Consider the following 23478-nt stretch of genomic DNA (forward strand, 5'->3'; position numbering starts at 1 on the left):
CTTTGTTGTTTTTATGCTGAATATTTGATCATAGACCAGAGGAGGCTTAACTGGGTGAGGTCTGTTTTGACAAGGTTAACTGTAATGAAGGAAAATAACTAGGTTTGTCCAGGAGAAAGTCGGATGCAGGTCATGCAGCTAAAAGGTCAGTCAGTGACTTGACTCGGTTACCTGGAAGAATATTCCACCGGGCAGCTGCAGTCTTCCCCAGCCTTACTTTGTCCATAACGTAGGTAGGTCACCGCCAGCTTTGCTGGAGGCGGCTGGAGAAGAGCCACGTCTGGGAGCACAGAGCTTGCGGGAAGCAGGGACTGAGCTACGGCGGGAACAGCCCCAGCCCGTCGCGCTGGGGAACGGCAGCCGGGGCCGCCTCACCCACGGCCGCTTTGTTCCCGGCTCCAACGCGCTCCCGGGCGCCGCGGCCCTGCAGGCCCCGGCTGCCGCCCGCCCAGGCCCGGCCCAGCGCTGCCGGGCGCGGTTGTCCTCCCGCCGCCGCTCGCCCCGCCTTCCCCCCGCCCCGGCCGCTGCCCGAATCAGTGGGAGGAAGATGGCGGCGCTCATCCCCCTCAGCCAGCAGGTAACCGGCCCGGCCCGACGGAGCCTGTCGGGGCAAGGTGGGAGGGAGCGGCTGAGGGGAGATGCGGGTTTCCAGCCCCCGGTGGGTGAAAGCCCAGCGGGGAAGGGACAGCGGGGCCCCCCTCTCGGTGCGGGGCCCCCCTCCCGCAGGCGGGTGCATCCGGGGCCGGGTCGGCGCTGGGGCATTAGGCCCTGCCTCTCCCCGCGGCCGGGGGGTGGCTGGGCCCGCCGGGGGGAGAGGGGCGATGCGGGGCGGGGAGCAGGCCCCGGAGGTGGGGGGGGCGAGCAGCTCCCAGCTGGTCCCCGCTGCCGGGCCGGGGCTGAGCCTGCTGGGACAGGCGCCGGCCGCTTCTCTGGGGGCACAAAAGGCGCTGGCGCCCTCCTCTCATGGAGGCCCTGGAGCTGCCCACCTGGGGAAAGGGCAGGGCAGCACTGGAGCTTTCTGAACGCTTTCCCTTCCCGAGCTGCAGCGCCTGGGTTTGAGCTGCCGGCATTTGTGCGGTCCGGGGGTTCGAGGTCCAGGGCTGGGCTGCAGGATGGATGGGGCTCGTTCGGGACACTGACTTTGGACCCGTCACCCTGTTTTTCTCTTTGTAATAGGAGTAAACGCCGCCTTTAGCTGTTGGGGTGTCATGACTGTGCTTAATATTTGGGAGGTGCATGAGTAGCATAGCCATAGGCGCGGGTACACCAGCAAGGGACTCAGTAGATAGGAATGAAAAGGAGATTTTCACCCATCGACTGGAGAATGAGGCTTCTGCGGGAGAGTAGAAGACCCTGAACCTTGCAGCTTGTCTAGCACAAGGAGAGCGGCATGCCTCTGGGAAGCGGCTGTGTTTCGAGCTCTTGTTTAATGTTTGGTATCCTAGGGTATATTTTTGTGGTTATTGTTGTTACCAGTTTTTGATTAATTTCTCACTCAAATAATTTAAATCTGAACACTGTGATCACTGCTTATTCTTTTCCATATTCCTGTGAAGACAGTCGGTTTACTTATTTCCTTTAAAACAAAAGCAACACCACCGCACCACCCCCCAATGCCTTGAAATTAAAACTGTTTTCTACGCTGTAGTTAGGCCAGTCAGAAATTGAGAACTGCTATTGGTGGTTCAATTTATTTAAATATATTGATTTCTTTTTAATAATGGACTTTTGCTTGTGATACTCTGAAAATTTATCTTTCAGTGGAGTTATATGATGCTTGGGTAATATGAGAGCGCACTGCTTTTTAGCTTCTGAATAGCAGTAGGAGTCCTGATTAACATCTGTTTAATTAAATGAACATGTTTAGAAACATCTGAAAACATCCATGCACATACAAACTGTTATAAAAAGTTTTAAAGTGAAGTAATGTGATGCAAAATATATATGTAAAAGAAGCTATGGACTTGAAAGAGTTTGTTATTGTGGAACTTCTATAATACATTGGTAAAAATGTATCAAATATTTATTTTACTAGAAATCCTGCTTCTGTCTTCTTTAAAATCTAATTGGGAAGGGACTGGCATCAATGGTATTTTCTTTTGTATAACGTTTTATGTTGAGGGAAAAGGGCCATGTTCTGTGAACATACCAGTTTGACATTTTTCAACTCATTCAATGGAAGCATCCTATTTTTAAAACTTCTTTTTCTTATTGAACTGTCAAGAGTAATCTAGCTGTAATCAGGGCAGTAAACAGAATTTCCCTGGACGTGAATGAACTTCCTCTTTTAATAGCCTCAATTTCGTGATTACTGTAGAGATACATGCTAGTTATAATAAATGCCAGAAATGCTATTAAAAGGAATAGGAGAGGTTACATGTGCTGTAATGTTGAATCATGTTCACACAGAAACATATAAGAATATTGACATCAACATATAAGGAAGTATAAACAACATGAGTAATTTAAGTGTGTAAAAGTGTTTAATCATATTTGTTTTCATAAATTAATTTTATTACAGTTCTATTGTTCTATGAAGTTGTGGTTTATGAAAGAGAAGTGAGATGTCTCAGAGTATGCAAACTATTTAACATTTCAGCTCTCTTTGTTTCAACTGACTGTGCATAAAAACAGTTGAAGAGCAAGTATGTAAACTTGGAGTTAAGTCAAATCCACTTTCAGTTGTGGTTTATCTTTGATAACTTTCTTTTCTTGATTGTTTGACCACCTTATCAGTGGTCTTTCCACTGTGCCAGGCATGTTCAACCTACAGCCTCTGGAGGTTACAGAGAGTTATGTTAGAGATATTGGGACAGTGCAGATCATTTTGTAGCTCAGTCTTGTGAGACAACTCAGGATACTCGGCAAGTAGAGTAAGGGCAAAGGTAATCTTTCTAGGGCAGCAGCAACCTTTTGGCTCTCATCTTTGTGGAACACCTTATTTTCTTCCCCTTTCACAGTACCTATTTTCATCCATCATATGATGTGACAAGAGTGGCTGAAAAAAAATTGTGAAACAGGAGGACACCAAGGAGAGTAATTCATCTGATCCAGAGTTGTTTGCGGCCCTGAGATGACCTCAGGAAAGAGGCTGCTAGGACTGGCTTTATTAATTGTTCTGGTGGCAGCAGCTTATGGCTGCCTTTTTCCTAGACCTGCATTAAGGGACATGGAGACGTATCCGTGTGCATGTACTGTGTGTACCACAAATGCAGTGTAGCAGATCTGCTGTGAGAGTGCAAGTTTGAGACTTGAACTTCAGATTTGTACAGGAAATCAACTTAGAGGTCGGACAAGAAGGTGCCAGGGTTCTGGAGGGTGTTTAGGAGATGGTGTCAAGTGTTGATCATAGATGACATTTTGGGGAATATGGAGTAGACATAAAAACCAGAGGGTTGTTAAACTGTAAGTCAAACAACTGCTATGTAACAGGTTATATCCTTTGACCACTCATCAACTGTAAACTCTTCAAAATTATTTTCTCTGATTGCCAGCATTGACACTGTCTTGTGTAGGTTCTTTATCAGTAGATGTCATGAAAATACAGAATCTTCTTGAATGATAGTGTTGGAGTCACATGTGGTGATGGGTAGATAGGCAGCTGTGCTATTTTCATCACTTGAGACCATTTTGTCTGGTCTGCTTCATCACAGAGATACAGTCATTTAGGTAAATCAGTCAGAGAGGCTTTATCTTTGTAAAATTCTGCAAGTGAGATTGAGTGATGAAGTGCTTTCCAGCAGCACTTGGATGAATATATTGCTGTAGAAGAAACTTCACAGCATTTAAGCACATTACCCTGGATTCTTGCCACCTCGGTCAGGTAAGTCAGCTGTATGTCATAGCTGACAATATCAAATGAGGATGACAGGAATGTCTGGTGATGGGATGAGATCATTCAGTACTGCTGCTGGAGCGGTTTGCTCTGTATCTTGGTATGAATCCAGTCTCCATGTGCTCGAGGATACTCGGCCAAATTAGAGGAGCTTGTAGTTGGTCCTTGGCTAGTTTCTTTGAGCCTTCTGATAAACGAGAGGTATATAATTGGATGATAGTTGGCTGTAACATGCTAAATCTTATTCAGAGTTGGACAGACTATTTCCTACTTCCACCTTTTCTCTGAATGATTTGTTTCCTACTTTGGACAGGAACACAGTGCTTATCTATGCTGATCGTTTACCAGCCAGCAAAAATATGAGTCAGATATGTGAGTTATGGTTGCAGCTTTCTTCTGAACAACTGTCCAGCTTCTGAAGAGCAAGAGCTTCTAGAGTGCACTGGTGGAGAATGCGGTGGCTTATTTTGTTGATGGATATAAGTGAAGTACATTTAAGATGTTTAGGAAGATCTCCTGAAAATGCGTGCTCTTCTAGCCATGTAGAACAATTGATCTTGAAAGAGCTTGGTGTTCACTTGCTTTTGATTAATAGGGTTTAGTTATTTTTAATGTCTCGTTAAGTTAAGATTTTGCATGTTTATTGTAAACTTACAGGAAGATTCTCTTTGTGTAAAATAAAATTTCATGCTCTTCATTAATCTTTCTTTTTGATCATATTTCTGTATCCCTTCCCCTCAGTGTAGGCAGAACATCCAGAAGGCCATGTGGATTACAAGGAAGAAGGTAGCATTTGTGAGGTGACATACCAGTGATCAGTTAGTGCAAAATAATCATTCATCAGATGTCTGACTCGTGTCCTGGAGGTGGAGAGCAGTTGTCCCAAGCAGGCTTTGGGATGTTTTGACATCTCTGTGTCTCTGTCATTAAACTGTGTTTATTGGGTTGTTTTGTTGCTTGTTTTTTAAGGCCTTTGACTGCTCTAAGGGGTGACTTGAGACTGGATTGTAACATTATTGAGGCTAGAGAACCATGTGGGGGTATAATTGCATGTGGCTAGAACTCCTGTGGCAATTGTAGGAGGCAACTGAGAAGATGGGTGTTGGGGCTTCTGCATCTTGTGGCATTTTAGTTCCCATTTGCTTGGAATGTCAGCAAGAGGGAGGAGGAGTCTGCTTGTTTAGTATTCCAAAAAAGGCAGGGCTTACCTTTGTGCCTGCTGCTTTTGTGGAATGCAGTGATAACACCAAGCTGAAATCCTCAGTCAACATTGTCAGGGAATTGTGACATTTGTTAATTAACTATTCATTCTATTTATTAACTCTGTTTCAGTTTAAGATCCTAGACCTGAAAATGCATAAACGCAGGCATGTTTTCATACCAGGGCTCTGTGTCTGTGTGTATGTGTATATAATTGTCTGCTGAAAATATTCCGTAAGTATATTCACAGTGCAGGAGATAGTCAGGTCAGTGTTATGTTGAAAATTCTGCCTTTGATATCAGTAGTTCTCGAACTGATCTGAAATACCTTGGCAAATAGTACAAAGCTGTTTTACAAAACCTTAGTACCATGTAGTGTTGTTAATTAAAAGTGTGAGTATGAATGCTGGTGAATAAGAAGTTTTAAGAGGTGACAGTAGTCTCTCGGCTGCAAGTTTTGGGGTATCTCTGTAATCCACACTTAGGTTTCAAGTATCCAGTTTGAAACACAGCAAATAAAACATATTTTATATTTATGTTAGAAGAAATACACAAAGTACTATAGGCTTTTTTTTTTCCCCTGTCAATCCCTAAAGGTGCGCTATCTGTGATTGCAGTTAATTCTTTGTTTTCTTTAACATCTTTCTTGTTTTTCAGTTTTCTACTGGAAATCCATTATACGAAACTTATTATAAACAGGTAGGTTCTTGAAAAAGAACTTAAAACTAAAGGGCAATTTCATATTCCCCAAGATTTCCCTCTGTTTGCTTTCCCACTGCAGTGCTAAACTTCTGTAAATTTTCTCTGCTGAGCGATAATGCATGCTTGTATAACTCCTTTTGACCTAGAGACAAGAGACTTTTAATTTCTTACCTCTGCTTTCATGACAGACATGCCTCAATTGAATGTGAATTTGTTATCTTTCAGGTAGATCCAACATATACGGGGAGAGTTGGGGCAAGTGAAGCTGCACTATTTCTTAAAAAATCTGGTCTCTCTGATATTATCCTTGGAAAAGTAAGTTGAAGGAAAATTAGATAATGCAGTAATTATTTGTACACGTGCTTGACTGTAGCTGATGTTGAGCAGAAGGGGTTTGCAAGAAGGAATTTGGCGGAATGCAAATCAGATCCATAGAACATTAGGTTAACCACAGATTGGTAATAGCTCCAAGGTATTGTTCTGAGTTTCATAGGAATCTAAAAGGAAAAATTATATTTTGTGTAACATTTTGTTGCTAACTTGAGAATTAAATAACGTTGTATATCATAACTTGAAAGCTGCAACAAACAGTTCGAGAAGACATGCAACAGCCACTGTCGAGCTGAGTTAAATTTTATTTTAAAATTACAATGGCTTTTATTTTATATTGCCACAGATATGGGATTTGGCTGACCCGGAGGGTAAAGGATACTTGGATAAACAGGTAAATGAGATATGCCTATAGACCTCTTACATTACCTTCAACAGATTAGCCTTGTTTCAAGAAAACTGATATCAGTTGTAGTTATTCTTAGCTTTTTTTTTTTTTTTTTTAAGTTTTCATTTACAAGACGAGGCTTTTTTTCTAGCACTGCTTATATCCCGGTATATTACTTGGTGAAGCTGCTGGAGAAGTTTGAATCTAATTTTTCTGTCTCTTTTGTTTTGTAAATAATCAGTGTATGTGATTATATAGATACATAGTCATTGAGTCTTTCACAAATACAAACTATGATTTTATGGTTTATTTTAGAAGTCTTTCTTGCATGAAAAAATATAAACATTACTAAAAATGGCTTGGAATATCAAATATCAAGTTACTTGTAGGTATGGAGGGGTTTTTTATAACACTGTTGATTTTTAAGAAAAATTATCAAAATTTACTTGATTATGGGAGTGTCCTTAAAAATTAGCTTTGGGGTTTTCTGCTCTTTGTTCCATGTTATTGTAAAGTTTTTCCTGATTCATCTTTAAAAACAGTGGAGTAGTCACAATGCAGTAACTGAATGGGGCTATACATCTGTTGTTTCCATACTTTACTGAGTTGCACATGTACAGTGTTAGTAAAAATCATAAATGCGTTATTGGAGACTGATTTATACTGGTTGCTTTTTTTAATAGAAAACACGATTGTTTGTAGGGTTTCTATGTTGCGTTGCGCCTTGTAGCATGTGCACAGAATGGCCACGATGTTAACCTGAGCAGTCTGAACTTGACTGTGCCACCTCCTAAATTTGTAAGTAATAAGTATGTATGTATCTAAATGTATGTATGTATATATGTGTTATAGAGGTCAGGCTTTAGTTGGAATGCTGGAATAATCTTCTGTTTCGTAAATGTCATGGTTCTGAGACCTCAGGCTGCTGTCAAACTGTTCCTTAGAACAACTGCAGTCATGGCTGCCGTAGTCCTGTCTTCCTGAGTAATATGTACCGGCCCCTTCCTGGACTACAAAACTGATGCAAGTTTAAATACAGTCAGCTTGTTCAGGAAGCTGATGTGGCTAACTCTAAATTTATTAAAAAAAAAAAAAAAAAAAAAAAAAGATTAGTAGATTAGTTTTGGGCTGTGTCAACAGGAGTAAAGGGCATGACTGGATCTTTGCCTGCAGTAGCTGCTGTGGAACCTCCTTTAGCTTGTCTTAGTTCTGTGGGGGGGGGTACCTAATGTCCTCATCGAAGTACTGTAACAGTATGAATCAATATGACTTATTTTTTTATTTGGGTACATGTGCAGCCTTTTTTCTTTTTTTCAGTGTAGTTAAACTTCACATCTATAACCATCTCTTCAAGCAATTAGTAAGGATTAGTGACAGAAGTTTGTATTTTTATTTATATACATATAAATTAAAAATTCTTTAATTTTTAGCATGACACTAGCAGTCCTCTGCTGATCACACCACCTTCATCAGAGACTCACTGGGCTGTTAGGGTAAGTGTAAAAGCCAACACATTCCATCCATTCTTTAAAAGTAAATATTTTCCTTGTCAGTGGTTTTCCCAGTGAGAGAATTTTGTATCAAATACATTTCCCATTTCAGAAGTCCTCTCTTTCTGATAACAGATTTGTGAACAATAGAGAATATTGAACTGTGGTGTTATATTTGAAATAAGTATTAAACAAGCCTTTGACAACCCCTGGTGTGATGTTTTTAAGACACAATGAATTTTAATCTTCTGCCTGGATTTCTTCCAGAATCCTGGTAGTAGGCACTTTCATGTTTGTATAAAGGAACCCCACTGAGAACAGCAAAGCAATTCACCAAATCCAACCTGAAGTATTAATTTAAAGCTTGAGCTCATATGTTCCAATTAGTATTCAGTGATACACAGAATATATATCATTGGAAAAAAATAACTTTTGACACATACATGGGGATATTTGTGTTTAGTTAATTTTCAAATGCCAGCATTTTCCAAAAGGTAGAAATTTTATTAAATAACTTAAAATGCTGATTATTTTTTTTTCTTTTTCTACTTGCATGCTGTACTTAAGTGGGAAGCAAATTACGTGGGAAGAATAGTTTTTAGTTCTACAGAGTTTGTCAAAGTTTCTTTAAAATGTGGTCATCAGTGGCTTAATTAGAATGCACTGTCCTTTTAGAACAGTACAGAAACATGTCTTGTATGCTGCATGTTAAAATCTCTTAGCTATCATAACCTTAGCTTTGAAATCAGGCTCCTAAATCTAGCTCCACTGGGTTTACGTTTAAATACAGCATGGTGGCACTTGCAAGAAAGCTTGGAAATTTAGAATGAATACGTTACTGACCAGTCTTAATTTCTTGCAAGATCTCATTTTCAACACTCACACAGGCACACTTTTTTACTTATTCAGGCTATTTCTTACCAACTAGGTGGAAGAAAAAGCAAAGTTTGATGGTATTTTTGAAAGCCTTTTGCCAGTAAATGGTTTACTTTCAGGAGACAAAGTAAAACCAGTACTGATGAATTCAAAGCTACCTCTTGATATCCTTGGAAGGGTAAGTATGCTGTTTACATTTAACTAGTCTCTACTTAGCTGCTTGTAGTTGCAGTATTAAATATTTAAATGTAACTTATCAACATAGATCAGGTTTTGGCTGAGATTTTACATTAAGTGCATGCTATGAAGCAAAAACATTAAGTAGACTCTGAAGTCTTCCACTTAGAAATAATAATAATAGTAATTTGAGCCCTAGATTAAATTGGCTTCATTATTTCTGTATTCATTTTAAGAGCTGGAAATTTTTATTTCAGTTGTTTGAAAACAAGAAAAAGGTCTCCTAAACCATAATAGCTTTTATAACATTATATTCCACTGTTTTGTAATTTTTCCAAATACAAGTTGTTAGACATACCATTAAATCTATCCACTGTTTGTACAAGAGAACACTTTAAAACATCCTAGTTTATTGTAGCTGTCAAATTATCAAGTGTTTTTTTCATGTATATTTATAAATACTTCTGAGATCTGAGTTGAGTGCGTTCATTGCATATTTGCAAGGGGAGCAAACCTTCAAGTATTTTTCTGCTTCCATTTAAAATGTGTGTTCTTTAATGTTTTGCATATTGATATGAGTGAGAATGAATACGTTATATCTAAGAGCTGGATTTGTGTTATATACTTTCATCTCTTCAGGAAGAACTGTCTCTTTCTCTGTATTATCTACAAAATCTAAGTATGACTTGTTTTAATTCTATACTTGAATATTGTGAAGTACTCAGTCTACTTTGTTATTGTTGCGATAGAAATTCAGGAAGCTTTTTCCTGTTCCAGAAAAGTGTGTGGACAAGATAGGGGACTGAAGAAATGGGCACATGACTAATCAACTAGTTTAATTTTGTACAGGGGTCCAGTGATAAAGCTGGGAGTAGAGTTCAGATGACTGAGCCTCAGTCCTAGCTTTCTGTCTACTCTACTGTCTCCGAGTCATATTGATGATTAAACAGTGTTAGCTGATGGCTGAGTATTAGAGTACACATTTTGTATCTTTCCAAATCTCCTGCAAGTTTCATTGGCTGTAATTGACTTAATAATGAACTAAAGTTGATAGATGCTTAAATTCTCTTCCAGAGAAAATTCGGGGGTGGGGGGTGTCAGGGTGGGTGGATATATGATTTTTTGACTAAAAATGAAAATTAGAAATTTAAGAATGGAATGTAAACTAGAAATGTATTGACTTTTCTAAAATATTTTAAGTTTCTTATGAAACAGATTTGGACAATCTGCTAGCCCACACCCTCTGGACAATTCTGAGAGTCACCTCTGAATGTTTTTAGTCAGTCTGATTACTCCTTAATTGCAACATAGAAAGATGAAAAACTTGTCTGTGTTGCATCTGGAATTTGTTAGAGCCAGTGTTGATTCACGTTGCCAGAAAACTAATCCAGTCTGTTTCATCAGAGAAGGTTTAGCTAGGTCTAATATAACTAATATGGTCTTCACAAAAATCTATTAGGAGTCTTTAGAGAGCACGCTTAATACGATGTTGATTAAAGCACAAAATGTAACTTGTTCTCTAAATCATTGTTTTTATTGTAATTGCTATAGGTCTGGGATCTCAGTGATATTGATAAAGATGGTCACCTGGACAAGGATGAATTTGCTGTGGTAGGTTGATTTAAATTCTCAATTCAGTGTGTCTGCTAGAGCAAATCTCTCAGTTTTCTCTCAAGAGCTTTGCAGTTTCTCTGCTACAGTTGTCTGTTCTAATATAAATTGTTCACATGGAGCTATTAAATGATCATTCTCAAATCTATCTACTGACTATTGCCTGTGTCACCAAGATTAAACTTTTTGGAATTACATTCAAAATTATCTGCTCTGGTTTGCGTATCTACTCTTACTGTCTCTGTTTTACTAATATGTAACACACTGGAAAATCTTGTTGTCTTTTCTTCTAATTGTTAATGTTACCTGACCTTTTTGCCTTTGCAGGCAATGCATTTGGTTTATAGAGCTCTTGAGAAAGAGCCAGTTCCTTCACTATTACCCCCTTCTCTCATACCACCTTCTAAAAGAAAGAAGACCCCTGTCTTTCCTGGTGCAGTTCCTGTTCTCCCTGCAAGTCCTCCGCCAAAAGATAGCCTCCGTTCTACCCCATCTCATGGTAGTGTCAACAGTCTGAACAGCACAGGGAGTTTGTCTCCCAAGCACAGCATCAAACAAGCACAGGTAACATTTTTTTTTCTTTTTTTTCCTATTCCCTTCTTTTTTTTTTTTTTTGATATTAGTAAACTGCAGGAGGTAAATAAAACTGCTTTTTGATTTCTGTCTCATGAGCACTTTTCTGAAAATGTGTTCATTGTTGTGTTGTTTTGGTCAAGGGAATGAAATGAGAATGGTAAGACTTGAAACAGTAGAACAGGTGAATTTTAGTCAGAATGACCATGAGATGGTAAATTTTACAGGGAATTTTCACTTTATAGAAAGGTTTTATTCGGGTATCTGCTTTAATATAAAAGAAATCATTAATATACTTTCTAAAGCTATGTTATTGGCATGAGGAACTACTATGCCTAATTGGGTCCATATTTCCAAAGAGTTAATGCTTTTCAAGTAATGAATAGCTATTTATCAGTATTTATAATTCAGACAAAAAGTATTAAGCTAAAATATTCATGGGGAGAGAAGAAGTACCTATTTACCAGTCAGATTTGACTGTGCAAGATGTTCAGCACATCCAGCTCTGAATAATGTCATATATACTCAGTGTGTTGATAAAGACTGTTTATCTTCTTTTGAACATAAAACTTTGTTTTACAGCCATCTGTGAATTGGGTAGTACCAATGTCTGAAAAAGTGCGATATGATGAAATTTTCTTAAAAACAGACACAGACATGGATGGTTTTGTGAGTGGCCAAGAAGTAAAGGACATTTTTATGCATTCAGGTCTGTCTCAGAATCTCCTAGCACATATATGGTAAGAATTCCCTAGTAGCTCTATTTTGTAACTCACTGATCTAGGAAGTCAGATTATCTAACCAGAATTGTGATCTTAACAGTAAAAAAATAAAAACAAACAAAAAAACCCCAACCTCTTTTGCTTGTCCTGTTGCCATACTACAATATGTGGGCTATATGGAAAAACAAGGGAGAAATAAATACTCACTCTGCTTTTCTGGGAGGGGTGTATAGGTCAGTCTGTAAATTGTGATTATTTTTTGAAGTTCTGGTGCTCTAAATATTTTCTCAGAGTAATGCTGTTCTATTCAGTTGAATATGTCTAATAAAGTACTGCTCTGTTTATGGAATTCTTTCGTTAGAATAAGCAAGCTCTGATGAGGCTGCATCAAAAGAGAATCACATGTATATGCGTATTTCAAGCTTCTTGGTAAAGGAGAAATAAGCTTTTCTTGTTTATAAGTATGATCTATTTTTTACCAGGGCTTTGGCAGACACAAGACAGATGGGAAAGCTAAGCAAAGATCAGTTTGCACTAGCAATGTATCTCATTCAACAGAAGGTCAGTAAAGGGGTTGATCCTCCACAAGTGTTGTCCCCAGATATGATCCCTCCCACAGAGAGAAACACTCCCATACAAGTAAGTCATTACTTATTTGTAGATAATACTGAGCTTGTGTGCCTTGAAAGTAGTGGGATTTGAGTATTAATTTTGTAAATTTTTTTTTTTAATATTATGGCAAAGAATTGCCAATTTTTTTTTTTATCTCCTCTAACAAAATTCTTTTACATTTGAAAATATACATAAATTTTTAACAACACAAGACAGTAAGTAAAGAAAAACACAATAGAATAATCTATAAATAATGAATAATAATGCTGAGAAAAGTCTAGTATGAAAAATGCTATTTTGTCGCAGAGAAGTTTTTTTTAACTTCAGGGAACTGTTAAAAGCAACTGTTAAAAGTTGGTTTAGTTAGCATGTCCCTGACTGATCAGTACCAAATTCCTCCCATGAAAATGTAAAATTTTGTAATGGCTAAATAGAGAGTGATGAGTTCCTAGTTTCTGAGAATTGATGGTGGATTCATCCTTGTAGCATGACAGCCCGTAGTTCTATGTTCATCACCATTAATACCATTTTACTGGAGCACCTAATCTTTTACTGAACCCCGCTTTGTTCCTTTCCTCAATATTGTGTTAGTGTATTTCTGAAACTTAAAAGAATAAATACTTCTGTCATGTCAATACATTAATCTTTTCTATAAATTATAGTATTTTCCTTTACTTTTTTTACTTTCCCTAACCAGAAAGCTTTTGAGCTTCTAAATATATTTTAATTGTTGCTGTTGCTCTGGTCCTTTTAAGGTTTTTCCTATATCCTTTTTCTATAGACTCTGTCAGGTTACTTGACCTCTGTAGGAACTGAGATCTCAGCACTAACAGAAATGCGTCGTGTGAGTAATTGCAACGTCCAAAAGAATGCAAATTCGTTTATGTACACCATTTGTAACTTTAAAAAAGTTATTTTATTTCTACACCTTCTCTTGTCTTTTTGCTCTTGTGTTCTGTGACACTTGCTCTTGGCATGATGATAATATCACAGCAGTGTGAAGTTACCAGTAGTGGCTGTTGATCTGGTGATACTGCTTCCTTCAACAATTTGAGATGCATTGATCTGTCAAGTTCTTTGACAGGCAACTGAGTGTTGGCATGTTAAAGTTACTCGTGTACTAGTTCTCTGAAGCTGTGGACAATAAATATACTTTTGTGTGAGAGCTTTAAGCTTCCCATTATTTTCAGTTCATGGTATCTTTTTTTTTTCATCTAATGTGGTTTTAGCTGAATATAACATGAAATAAACTGTATGCTACTATGAACGTAGATTAGTTTTCTGTTCACGTCGGACAAAGAACTGTATTATCCTAACCAATCCAGCATCTCATTTTAACTTCTTTCATTATCATATTGGGTAATGCCTTATTATGATCCTGTAGTGCATATAGTACAGGTGTCTCAGCAAATCTGTATCTGGTCTGAAAATATAAAAGTGGTATTAGAAGCTTTTGATTTGCTGCCTTGAAGAATTAGTCTGGATTGTTGTTGTTTATGATTAATGGCATATTAACAAAAGAAATGCTCACCCAAAAGTAAGGGCTTAATTAACTTAGTTTAAATGTATATTCACCTATTGTTTCTGCAAAAATTGTCACATTTTACTATGCTGTTTGTTGGGTTCTTGTTTTTTTTTATATTTAATAAAGCCAAGCTTTCTGTGGTTATCACAGCAATCTCAAATTGAATCGAGCAAACTGTACTTTCTTCTTTTTAAAATGCTATTTAAGAATGGCAGGTCTCCTGATTTGCCATACTAGTAGTGAGTTCAGTGTTGCAGGTTTTGCTCAGTTGCAGTGATTGTTAGTTCTTTGAAAAAAAAAAAAAAAAATCTTATTCATAATATTGACAAATGTTGTACCAAATGCTAAGATCCTTTATTAATAACTTCTAATGACAATTTTCTTGTCTAAAAGTCAAGGGACACCTTTTGCATCTTCCCTGATCTACACCTGAGTGGTTGTAGAAATGACTTGCAGGAAATTGGATATAATTGCAGAAATTGGCATTAATATTTGGCAAGGCTCAAGAAGACTGAAATTATATTCTGATTTCATTAAGTTTCCTGGAAGCTTTGCTATTAACTCTAGCACAGCTGGGGTTTCAGTTTTTGAATTTTAATTCTACCATTGCCTGCAGTTTATTCATTGACACTGTGCATGTCCTTTAACTGCTGTGTATTTCAACTATCCCATCTGTTCAATGGGCACAGAGAAAATTCTTCTGTCTCACAGGTAGAATTGTATGGCATGCTCAGTGGTTGTTGCATAATAATTTAATGTATCTTAGAATTTTGCAAATGCATATAATGAGGTGTCCCACCTTTGTCCTCAGCCTTTTTAAAGGAAGATCTTCTGTCACAACTTGATGTTTTAATAGACCATTTAATTCTTAACAGGATAGTTCAAGTTCCGTTGGATCAGGAGAATTTACAGGAGTGAAGGAACTGGATGATATTAGTCAAGAAATTGCACAGCTGCAGAGGTAATAGTTGTGGACTATTAAAATCTTGGAGTAGAACCAATTGAGTATATAGCACTGATGTGTCTGCTACTTTTGTTTTCTTTTAGTCCATTTATCATTACTTGTCACTGCAGTTGGTGGCAGATCTCCCACTGATACCCTATAGTTAGCCAATTATGTACAGCCAGTCTGGATTCCACCAGATTGCTTTAGATTGATGATGGAACAGATAGTATTTTTTGAAGAATAATTGATATGTATACACCTTTACTCTTTTAAATAATATTTCAGAATATGGGCTGACATTTTTTGGCTGTGTGGTATTTCCAGAATAATATTTACTTGATTTTTGCATGTGCACATGTGTGTGCTTGTATTATTTAACTAATCAGGAATACATGTGCTTGTTTATCTTACAGAGAAAAATATTCACTAGAGCAGGACATTAGGGAAAAGGAAGAATCAATCAGACAGAAAACCAATGAAGTTCAGGTAAAAACTTTCTCATTATTAATTTTCCTTTTAATCTAAAATAACATATGGGGAATTAAGCATTGTTTCTTCTATCTTTCTTTATGTTGCTTCTGGGCAACTCTTTCCTCCTTTCACAGGCTTTTCCTCTGATTTACAGAAACATCTTAATTTTCCTCTTCTCCATCAGAAGCATTTTCTTCTGATGCTGGCTAATATAAGTAGAAGATGATACATGAACAGTTTGAAATGTCTTTTTATTAGTGCTTGACAAACACATGATTCAGGAAATCATTGCTCAAAGATTATTGGTTTTGATAATTAGGGTAGCTCAATTACGCTTGCTCTGTGCCACAGTCTTTCCATCTTGTGGGCACTGATTTGTTTCCTGATGTCTCATGCAAGTTTATGTAGAAACAAACCGTATGCGTGCAGGGAATAGCCTATATGACATAGAAAAATCTTTTGTGTTTTGCTAACCTTGTTGTCTGTGGTTGATCATTCCTATAAGAGCAGCTAAATGTAAGTTACAAACTGTGGCATTTTCCTCAGGAACTGCAAAATGATTTAGACAGGGAGACAAGTAACTTGCAAGAGCTAGAGGCTCAGAAACAAGATGCCCAAGACCGTCTGGATGAAATGGACCAGCAGAAAGCCAAACTGAAAGATATGCTGAATGATGTAAGGCAGAAGTGCCAGGAAGAAACACAGGTGGTGAGTGTACGTTAATTCTGAACCTGTTCAAGAGTATTGTGTGTTTTGTTGAAGGAAATTCTATTTATTTAACGAATAAGCTGGCTTTGTTTATTCATTTTGACCATAAATAGGAATTTCCACACAAATACAGAGGTCCAAGAAAGGATTTTGCTAACCTAAATACCCTTTATAATGGTCATAAATGGGGGACTGAACCAGATGTTCTGCAGGGGTCAGTTTCTACAGAAGTTGTTATTGTTCCATGAATATATGAAACATTTGTTCAACCTAATAAGGTAGAAGAGAAGCATTATTCCTGTCCCTTGAGACAGTCCATGGGCAGTGGTACATATTTTGATTGCTGTGAACCTCATCAGAATTCTGAGTTAAAAGTGGCTTTTCAGGGGGATACCATTTCCAGTGTAGCTAAGCATGTTATCTTAACATAGAAACTTAGTTTATGAGGTCATGTAAGAAAGTGAATAAGGAAAGTCATATGCAACTGTGTAATTTTAACTCTTGTCAGAGTTAAAAATCAACTTTATAATATTTGATAAGTATTTGAATGGAAAAGGAGCCAAGTTCTGAAAACTACAAGGTAACCACCTAAGAAATGCCTTTTAATTACCTTTATAATTAGTGTGGTATTTCTGTCATTTAAAATATAAATATTTCTTGGTTTTATTGAAATCCTATGTTCTTTTATCAAGGTTGTTCTGTAACATAATAGGAAGCATGCAGTTCTTCATATTAAGTTCTTGTTATCTTCCTTAGCAATTGATAGGTTGCTTTACAACTTTCTATTATTTATTATAAATTCATAATTTATTAGGTTACATTCATTTCAAATTTCGCTCTGATTTTTGTAACATTTTGTTTCAGATTTCATCACTAAAAATGCAGATTCAATCTCAGGAATCAGATTTAAAACTACAGGAAGATGACCTTAATAGAGCAAAAGCAGAGCTGAATCGCCTTCAGCAAGAAGAGACTCAGCTAGAGCAGAGTATCCAGGCTGGAAAAGTGCAGCTTGAAACAATAATCAAATCTTTAAAGTCAACACAGGAAGAAATAAACCAGGTATTCACTGTAGTTTAGGTAATTCCTTTTTTGCTTCTTGAAGGGCTGGGAATTGAACATCACCTAGAAAGATTATTTTTCAGAAGAGGAAGAAAAAATACTGGTTCATGAAATAAGCCTTTTTTGACTGGTGCTTAGTAGGTTAATTGCCAGTTTGAGTCAGGAAAAGTTCAGCTCTGGTGGGGGGAAGATACAGCTGTCTGGCAAGCATGTTTAACGAGAATGCAAGACTGATGACCATTGAATGTGTAACATACTAAAGCATTTTTCACTGCTTAGGCAAGAAGTAAACTTTCTCAACTTCAAGAGAGTCATCAAGAAGTCAGTAAGAGTATAGAAGAATATAATGAAGCTCTCAATGGGATTCACGGTGGTAGTCTGACGAATTTAGCAGACATAAGTGAAGGCCTTGGGCAGACGGAAAGAAGCAATTATGGAGCTATGGTAAAAAAAATTGCTGTTTAGTGTATTTTACAATAATCAGGTTTGTAACTGGCACCTGATCTGAAATAGTTAAGATGTTTGTTTAGTTGGCTTTTGGTATGTTAGCAAATACCGTGGTCCTTGCAAGGTAGCAATCTCCAGTGCAAGGCAGGGCAAAGATTTTAATGCTGGTAAAAAACCTGATTTCTGAGCTTTGGGTTAGATCCTGTGTTAGGTATTTTGTGCCTGTGTAACTGTAACTGTATGGATATGTAAGCACACTGTAATTATGGAAAGAAAAAGAAAAGGTCATGTTAACCCTTGATTTGTAACCTGTCATGTCTTTAGTCTCAGGAAGTAGGTAGGACATTATCTCCAGTTCAGGTGTTTCGGTTTTTTCTTGCAAGTTCTTGAGTCTACCAAGGTGACATCTTCTCTTGCTGCAAACTTCCCTTTTAATCATGTATTTCATTTTTTATTTCCAAAAGAAGCTACACAGGTTTCTCCTTTGCAGAGAGCTTTTTGTTACATATTTCAGTGAAAAACATACTCCCTTCCCAAAATGCATTGATAGTTCTCTTCTGCATAAACAATTCCTGCATCACTATCTCATTTCTTATGTTTTCTTTTAATCAGTATTTTTCCCAATTCATAAGATCCTCCATGTTCTTAAAGATTTTTCCAGTCAATTTCTTTTGGGTATCTATTGTTGATTTGGATATTTAATAATACTCAAAATCAGAAAATTTTTCATTTTTTTAAGCCTATTTCTTTGCTTTGAATGTAACAGTTGCATACTTGCTTGCTTCTACTTGCACGTGTACTTGGTGCTTCCTCACTAGGGGAACATTTTCCAGAATCCTTGTAAGCACAGTATTTACTGTGAATTTAGTGTGAAGTTAAATACATATCGTGTATAGTGTATTAATAAATATTCAGCAGGCATGCTACATTTATGCCCTGCTTTACACTTTCTCTGTAAAAACAAAATGCTTAGAATAAGAAAAGTGTAGATCAAAAACAACAATTGAGACACATGGGCTTAAAACACTTCAGTGCTTAGTTTCTGTGCTTGCATAGCTGGTGTAAACATATTTAATTTCCAGTGGAAATTTCCAGATGTTTCTCTTACTTGCGAAACCAAAGAATCACCAGTATATGTTCATAGTAAATATTTTAAACCATTGTGCTCCTTTCCTGTTTCTTAACTCTTCCTTCCTCTTCTCTCCCCACCTCCCTCCCTGCTCTTCTGAGAAGTATTGATTTAGACATCTTTATTTGCATCTTGTAAAGGGATGAAAGAAATCCCATATCTTTCTAGTGTTGAAGGCAATGTGAGTGGGTAGTTGTTATTAGATATTTCTTCCCTTCCGAGTTGAATGGATTTGACTGTCAGTGGAGCTCTGTTGCACAGGTGCTGTAGGCACATATGGCTACTGTGGCAAAGACTGATTTGATCAGAGACCCAAAACAGACAAAAATCAGGGGTATCAGATGCAAACAAATGCAGTGAAGAGGTTTCATAGCTTTAATTTGCTACTTATTCATGCAGAATTTTTTTGGAACCTGACAAAGCTATAGGTTGGCCTCTGCTGACAAACCTCTCTATCGTCAAAATGTTGGAGTGACACTTGCAGTGCCTTGTAATGTGAATCAGTACTTGGAGCTTTAAACTCAAGAATGAGTTAACAAGGCGCAATCTTGAGTATGACTACTCAGTAGTAATTTTTTGTATTTGTAGTCCAAAAATGATATGTGTATCCTTTCCTTTTTAAATATCTGTTTTACTTGAGGTTGAGCTGTAAAATAATTAGGAGAGAAGAATTTTTTGATAACGTGATGATTGGGCGTTTGGTATTAACGTGATGATTGGGGGTTTGGTATTTAAGTATTTGAAAATTAAATAATATGAGAAGCAGTTTAACCTTTTATTGTTATATGTATTGTTATCTTTTTATGTTCTGTGTAACCTCAGGCTACGTATTACTTTCTACTGTGTATTTACTTCTGCTTAGAAGTCATTAAATCAGAAAGTTTTTTAGGAAGTAATTTTTAAAATCATTAAACAGGAGCCAAGATACCATAGAATATCTGTTAAATGAAAGACTGAGCATTTTAATTGTGGTAAGTTGCTGTAATATTTCTCCTCTTAATTTTTAGGATGATCCGTTTAAGAATAAAGCCTTGATGTTTACCAATAATACACAAGAATTGCATACAGACCCATTCCAGTCAGAAGATCCTTTCAAATCTGATCCATTTAAGGGAGCAGACCCTTTCAAAGGCAGTAAGTGACCAATGCCTTACCTAAGACCTTGAAGACCAATTGTTGAGTGAATTATATTTTCACAAACTTTTATCGTTTTGCTAAATAGTGGATAAAACAAATTATTTTTCTATTCTGCATAGGTGACCCATTCCAGCATGATCCCTTTGCAGAACAACCACCTGCTCCAGCAGGTAATAGCCCTTTTGATGACAGGACAGATGTGATATAAACTGTTTGTAGCCAAACACAAAGATTTCCAGGGTTTCCCCAGCTTCAGATTTTTGGTTTGCATGTGGGATCAGAAACCTGACAGGGTGTGCATTCAAGATCCATATGTTAATAACATGCACGTGATTCTTTATTAAGTCCATAACCTAAATATAAACATGTACTTGTTCAAACTTAATAAATACCCTGTTTGGAGTGGTAGGGAAGTTTATTTGGTTTACCAAATCATTGTGCATTTTTATAAGAAAAATTACATTGGTATGAGGCCAAGTATAGAATGGTGCATTATGGACCCACTAGGGGTGGGTTACATTCTAATTTCCTTTTAATATTCCTTCTAGATCCATTTGGAGGTGATCCATTTAAGGAAAGTGACCCATTTCGTAGTTCTGCCCCTGAGGATTTCTTCAAGAAACAGGTGAAGAGTGACCCATTTACCTCAGATCCATTCACAAAACCCCCCACTTTACCCTCAAAGGTCAGTAATTTTTAAGTCTACACATGATAGATTTCTTTACTATTGACAAGCTTATTGTCTGAAAGCTAAAAGGAACAAAATACCACTAAATACTTTTCTCCTAACTGATGAAATATCATTAGTTTTATTCTTAACATTTAAGTCTGAGTTGTTAAGGCAATCAGCAGTTTGTCCTTTCCAGTTCCATGATAATGATGTATATTTACTGTGAAGGTGCAATTAGGTGGTTTGGGTTTTTTTTTTCTTCTCTGTTGGGGATTTCAAGCCACTAGCATCCACTCACTGACACCATTACCTCCATTCGATCGATATTTCTATTTGTGCAGTCACATAGTGAATTGGATCGAGGAGCTCCTCTGGCTAAAGGATTACTGAGCCAACACAGTGGAAGGACTGCACAGAACACCTTTGTCAAATGTATAGTCACAGTTCTTAAGCTGTCCTTACGTGTATGTGTGTGGCTGTTTGGCAGGGGGGATATGAATTTTTTGTTTGTTTTTTTTTAATTAATCCTTTCCCTCACTTTTATGGCTTTTGTTGACTATTGCCACTCAAGTGTTAGAACAGTATTCCAGTACCAGTCAGTGGGAGGTTAGTTTGTCTTGCAATATAGGTTTGTACTTAGGTAACCAAACTGTTGGAAGAGCAACTGTGAACACTGTCTGTTTAAAAAGAAGCAATATACAGACTCTCTGAATTAAAATTCCTGACCTGAATATTCATTTTCTGTTGCTTAAAGACTGAACACTTCTGGGTGTAACTTCTTACTTTGCCATCGTAACTAATGTTGCTTGTATTTCAGTGTGATACAATTTTCACTTGAATCTGTTTCACTTGAAGGTACTTGGTGTTTTGTTCAAGGCTATCAATAGCCAAATGTGCTAGTAATGCAAATTTCATATGATCGGTTGATTTTATCCTACTATATGTCCACTGAACAGAGTGGTCTGAAATTGAAAATAATTTGCCTTAAAGCAAGAGATTTTGATATGCATAAAAAGACAAGTGCACAGTACAGCAGAACAATAATTATGTATATCTGTTCTTATTTAGCCTGACCCTTTTGAAAGCAGCGATCCTTTTACGTCTTCCAGTATCTCTTCAAAAGGTCCAGGTAAGAAGAAAAATACTTTCGCATGAAGATGAATAAGGAGGTATCTCTTTATGAAAGAAGAATCAAATGTAAACGTTGAGAATAGAGATAGTGTCTTGTGAACTGTTGGCAAATACTGTTGTGGTCTTATTACAGATTATGAAAGTTAAGTCTTTGCATACACTTATATACTTCACTCTTTTTTATTTTTTTTCCCCCTCCGTACAACTGGTAGAACACTTACTGTTTTGCGGAGTACTCTTTTAAGATCTCATGCCAGGTCAAGATGCAAGTGTTTTTTAATCACCTGCTCAATTTTGTACTTCAATGGCACAAAGCATTCTTCATAATTCTTAAGTACTATTTTAAAAAGCTTGGGTTTTTTTCCTGTATCTGTTTCAGATCCATTTGGAACACTGGATCCATTTGGAAGTGGTGCTTTCAGTAGTGGTGAGGGATTTGCAGACTTCAGTCAGATGTCAAAGGTAAAGGTTACAAGGAAAGCAACTCTCCTTTTAAAAATGTATGTATAGATACTTTTTTTGTTTAAGGATGCGATATGATTGGAACTTCTCTGCTGACAACCCACATTGTTAATTTCTTTCCAGTCAACCTCACCAGTTACTCAGCAAAGCATTTTCCATCTCAGATATGACAAAGTCTTACCAAGACTGGTAGATTCAGCAGGGATAAATCAACTTTTCAGAAACATTTTCAAATACCAGAGGAGCGAAAAAATAACTTCTGGTTTTTACTTGTAAGAAAAGGTAGTTGTTGTGGATATTAATACATTTCAGTGTCCAACCTTCCTCTAAGGCCTGAAGTCTGCCTCTTGGATACTTCATCTCTCATAGTATCCTGACTTACTCCTAAATTTCTCCATGAGTGCAGGGAACTAGAGGATGGTGGAAAACATGGTGTGCTGACACTTCCTAGCTCTTAACAGAATTGCTGTTTCCTTGGTTTCTTGGTATAAACTGAGTGTACATAAAATAGCTCCTTACCTCATCTGGATCAGTCACAGTCTACTGTTAGCTTTCTGAGATGGAATTTGGAATTTACAGTTGTCATCAGTTGCTGAACCTTTTACACTTAGTTCCACAATAATGCTTGAACGTTGTAAAGTAAACGTCCAACTAGAAAATAGATTATCATACCACTTTGACTAATTAAACACTTGGGTGTTTTTTCTAACTTTCCATGCTGTTTTCTTTGGGAGTTTTAGCTCTCCACTAGGTGGCAACAGTCCTTACAAATATTGATGTGTTTGGCTTGAATTGGAAGTTTTAGCAAAAGTCCAACTGCAAGCTTTAGCTTTGCCTACAAAATTCCTCTTTCTTCATTTCAGGATGATAAATTTCCCTGCATGGCATAATTTTTTGTGCCTTTTTTGATCAATAGGAGAGTCCTTCACGAGAGCCAGCTGAATATAGGAAACATTAAAAAATACAGTTTTGGAATTTTCCCTGTGCTTTTACAAAAAAGACAAATAGCTGTGTGTAACCTAAGAAAACCTTGGGGAAAAAACTGTCTGTTCTGCAGTCTACCATGTTTCTCAGTTTCTGTCATGGTTCTGTTTATCAGAGTAAAGGCCAGACTGCAGTATGACCGTTCATTGCCAAATAGCAAAAAGTAGAGTTTTACTTCCTTTTATTTTTCTCATGAGCTTTTTGCTAGGACTAAAAGTTCTAGAAAAGTACATAAGTGATTAAGAGCATAAATACTTTTGAATGTTAATGAATTCCTAGCACCTCTGTCA

General features: G+C 37.3%; 1 protein-coding gene across 10 annotated transcripts in view; it reads left to right on the top strand.

Moving 5' to 3' along the window:
• Positions 1 to 524: 524 nt before the first annotated feature.
• The window catches only part of EPS15L1 (epidermal growth factor receptor pathway substrate 15 like 1), a 45936-nt gene continuing 22982 nt past the window's right edge, over positions 525 to 23478 (top strand). For 3 of the 10 annotated variants that reach the window (XR_004407308.1, XM_032994704.2, XM_032994711.1), the window contains exons 1-22: positions 525 to 577; positions 5693 to 5734; positions 5963 to 6052; positions 6414 to 6461; positions 7158 to 7253; positions 7886 to 7948; positions 8874 to 8999; positions 10550 to 10609; positions 10937 to 11173; positions 11765 to 11922; positions 12387 to 12543; positions 13298 to 13360; positions 14917 to 15002; positions 15401 to 15473; positions 16005 to 16172; positions 17031 to 17228; positions 17508 to 17672; positions 19812 to 19938; positions 20061 to 20111; positions 20490 to 20626; positions 21680 to 21740; positions 22122 to 22204. Coding sequence is in view for 9 of the 10 variants with exons in the window: in XM_032994704.2 (XP_032850595.1) it covers positions 548 to 577; positions 5693 to 5734; positions 5963 to 6052; positions 6414 to 6461; positions 7158 to 7253; positions 7886 to 7948; positions 8874 to 8999; positions 10550 to 10609; positions 10937 to 11173; positions 11765 to 11922; positions 12387 to 12543; positions 13298 to 13360; positions 14917 to 15002; positions 15401 to 15473; positions 16005 to 16172; positions 17031 to 17228; positions 17508 to 17672; positions 19812 to 19938; positions 20061 to 20111; positions 20490 to 20626; positions 21680 to 21740; positions 22122 to 22204 (2319 nt within the window). In the remaining variant the exon portion in view is untranslated. Of the gene's footprint in view, positions 578 to 5692; positions 5735 to 5962; positions 6053 to 6413; positions 6462 to 7157; positions 7254 to 7885; positions 7949 to 8873; positions 9000 to 10549; positions 10610 to 10936; positions 11174 to 11764; positions 11923 to 12386; positions 12544 to 13297; positions 13361 to 14916; positions 15003 to 15400; positions 15474 to 16004; positions 16173 to 17030; positions 17229 to 17507; positions 17673 to 19811; positions 19939 to 20060; positions 20112 to 20489; positions 20627 to 21679; positions 21741 to 22121; positions 22205 to 23478 lie in introns of those variants that run through there. The other 7 variants (XM_032994707.2, XM_032994705.2, XM_032994706.2 and 4 more) reach the window with 7 other exon arrangements.

Source organism: Tyto alba, unplaced genomic scaffold, assembly GCF_018691265.1.
Source record: "Tyto alba isolate M040663 unplaced genomic scaffold, T.alba_DEE_v4.0 Super-Scaffold_20000042, whole genome shotgun sequence".
NCBI classification, from domain to species: Eukaryota; Metazoa; Chordata; class Aves; order Strigiformes; family Tytonidae; genus Tyto; species Tyto alba.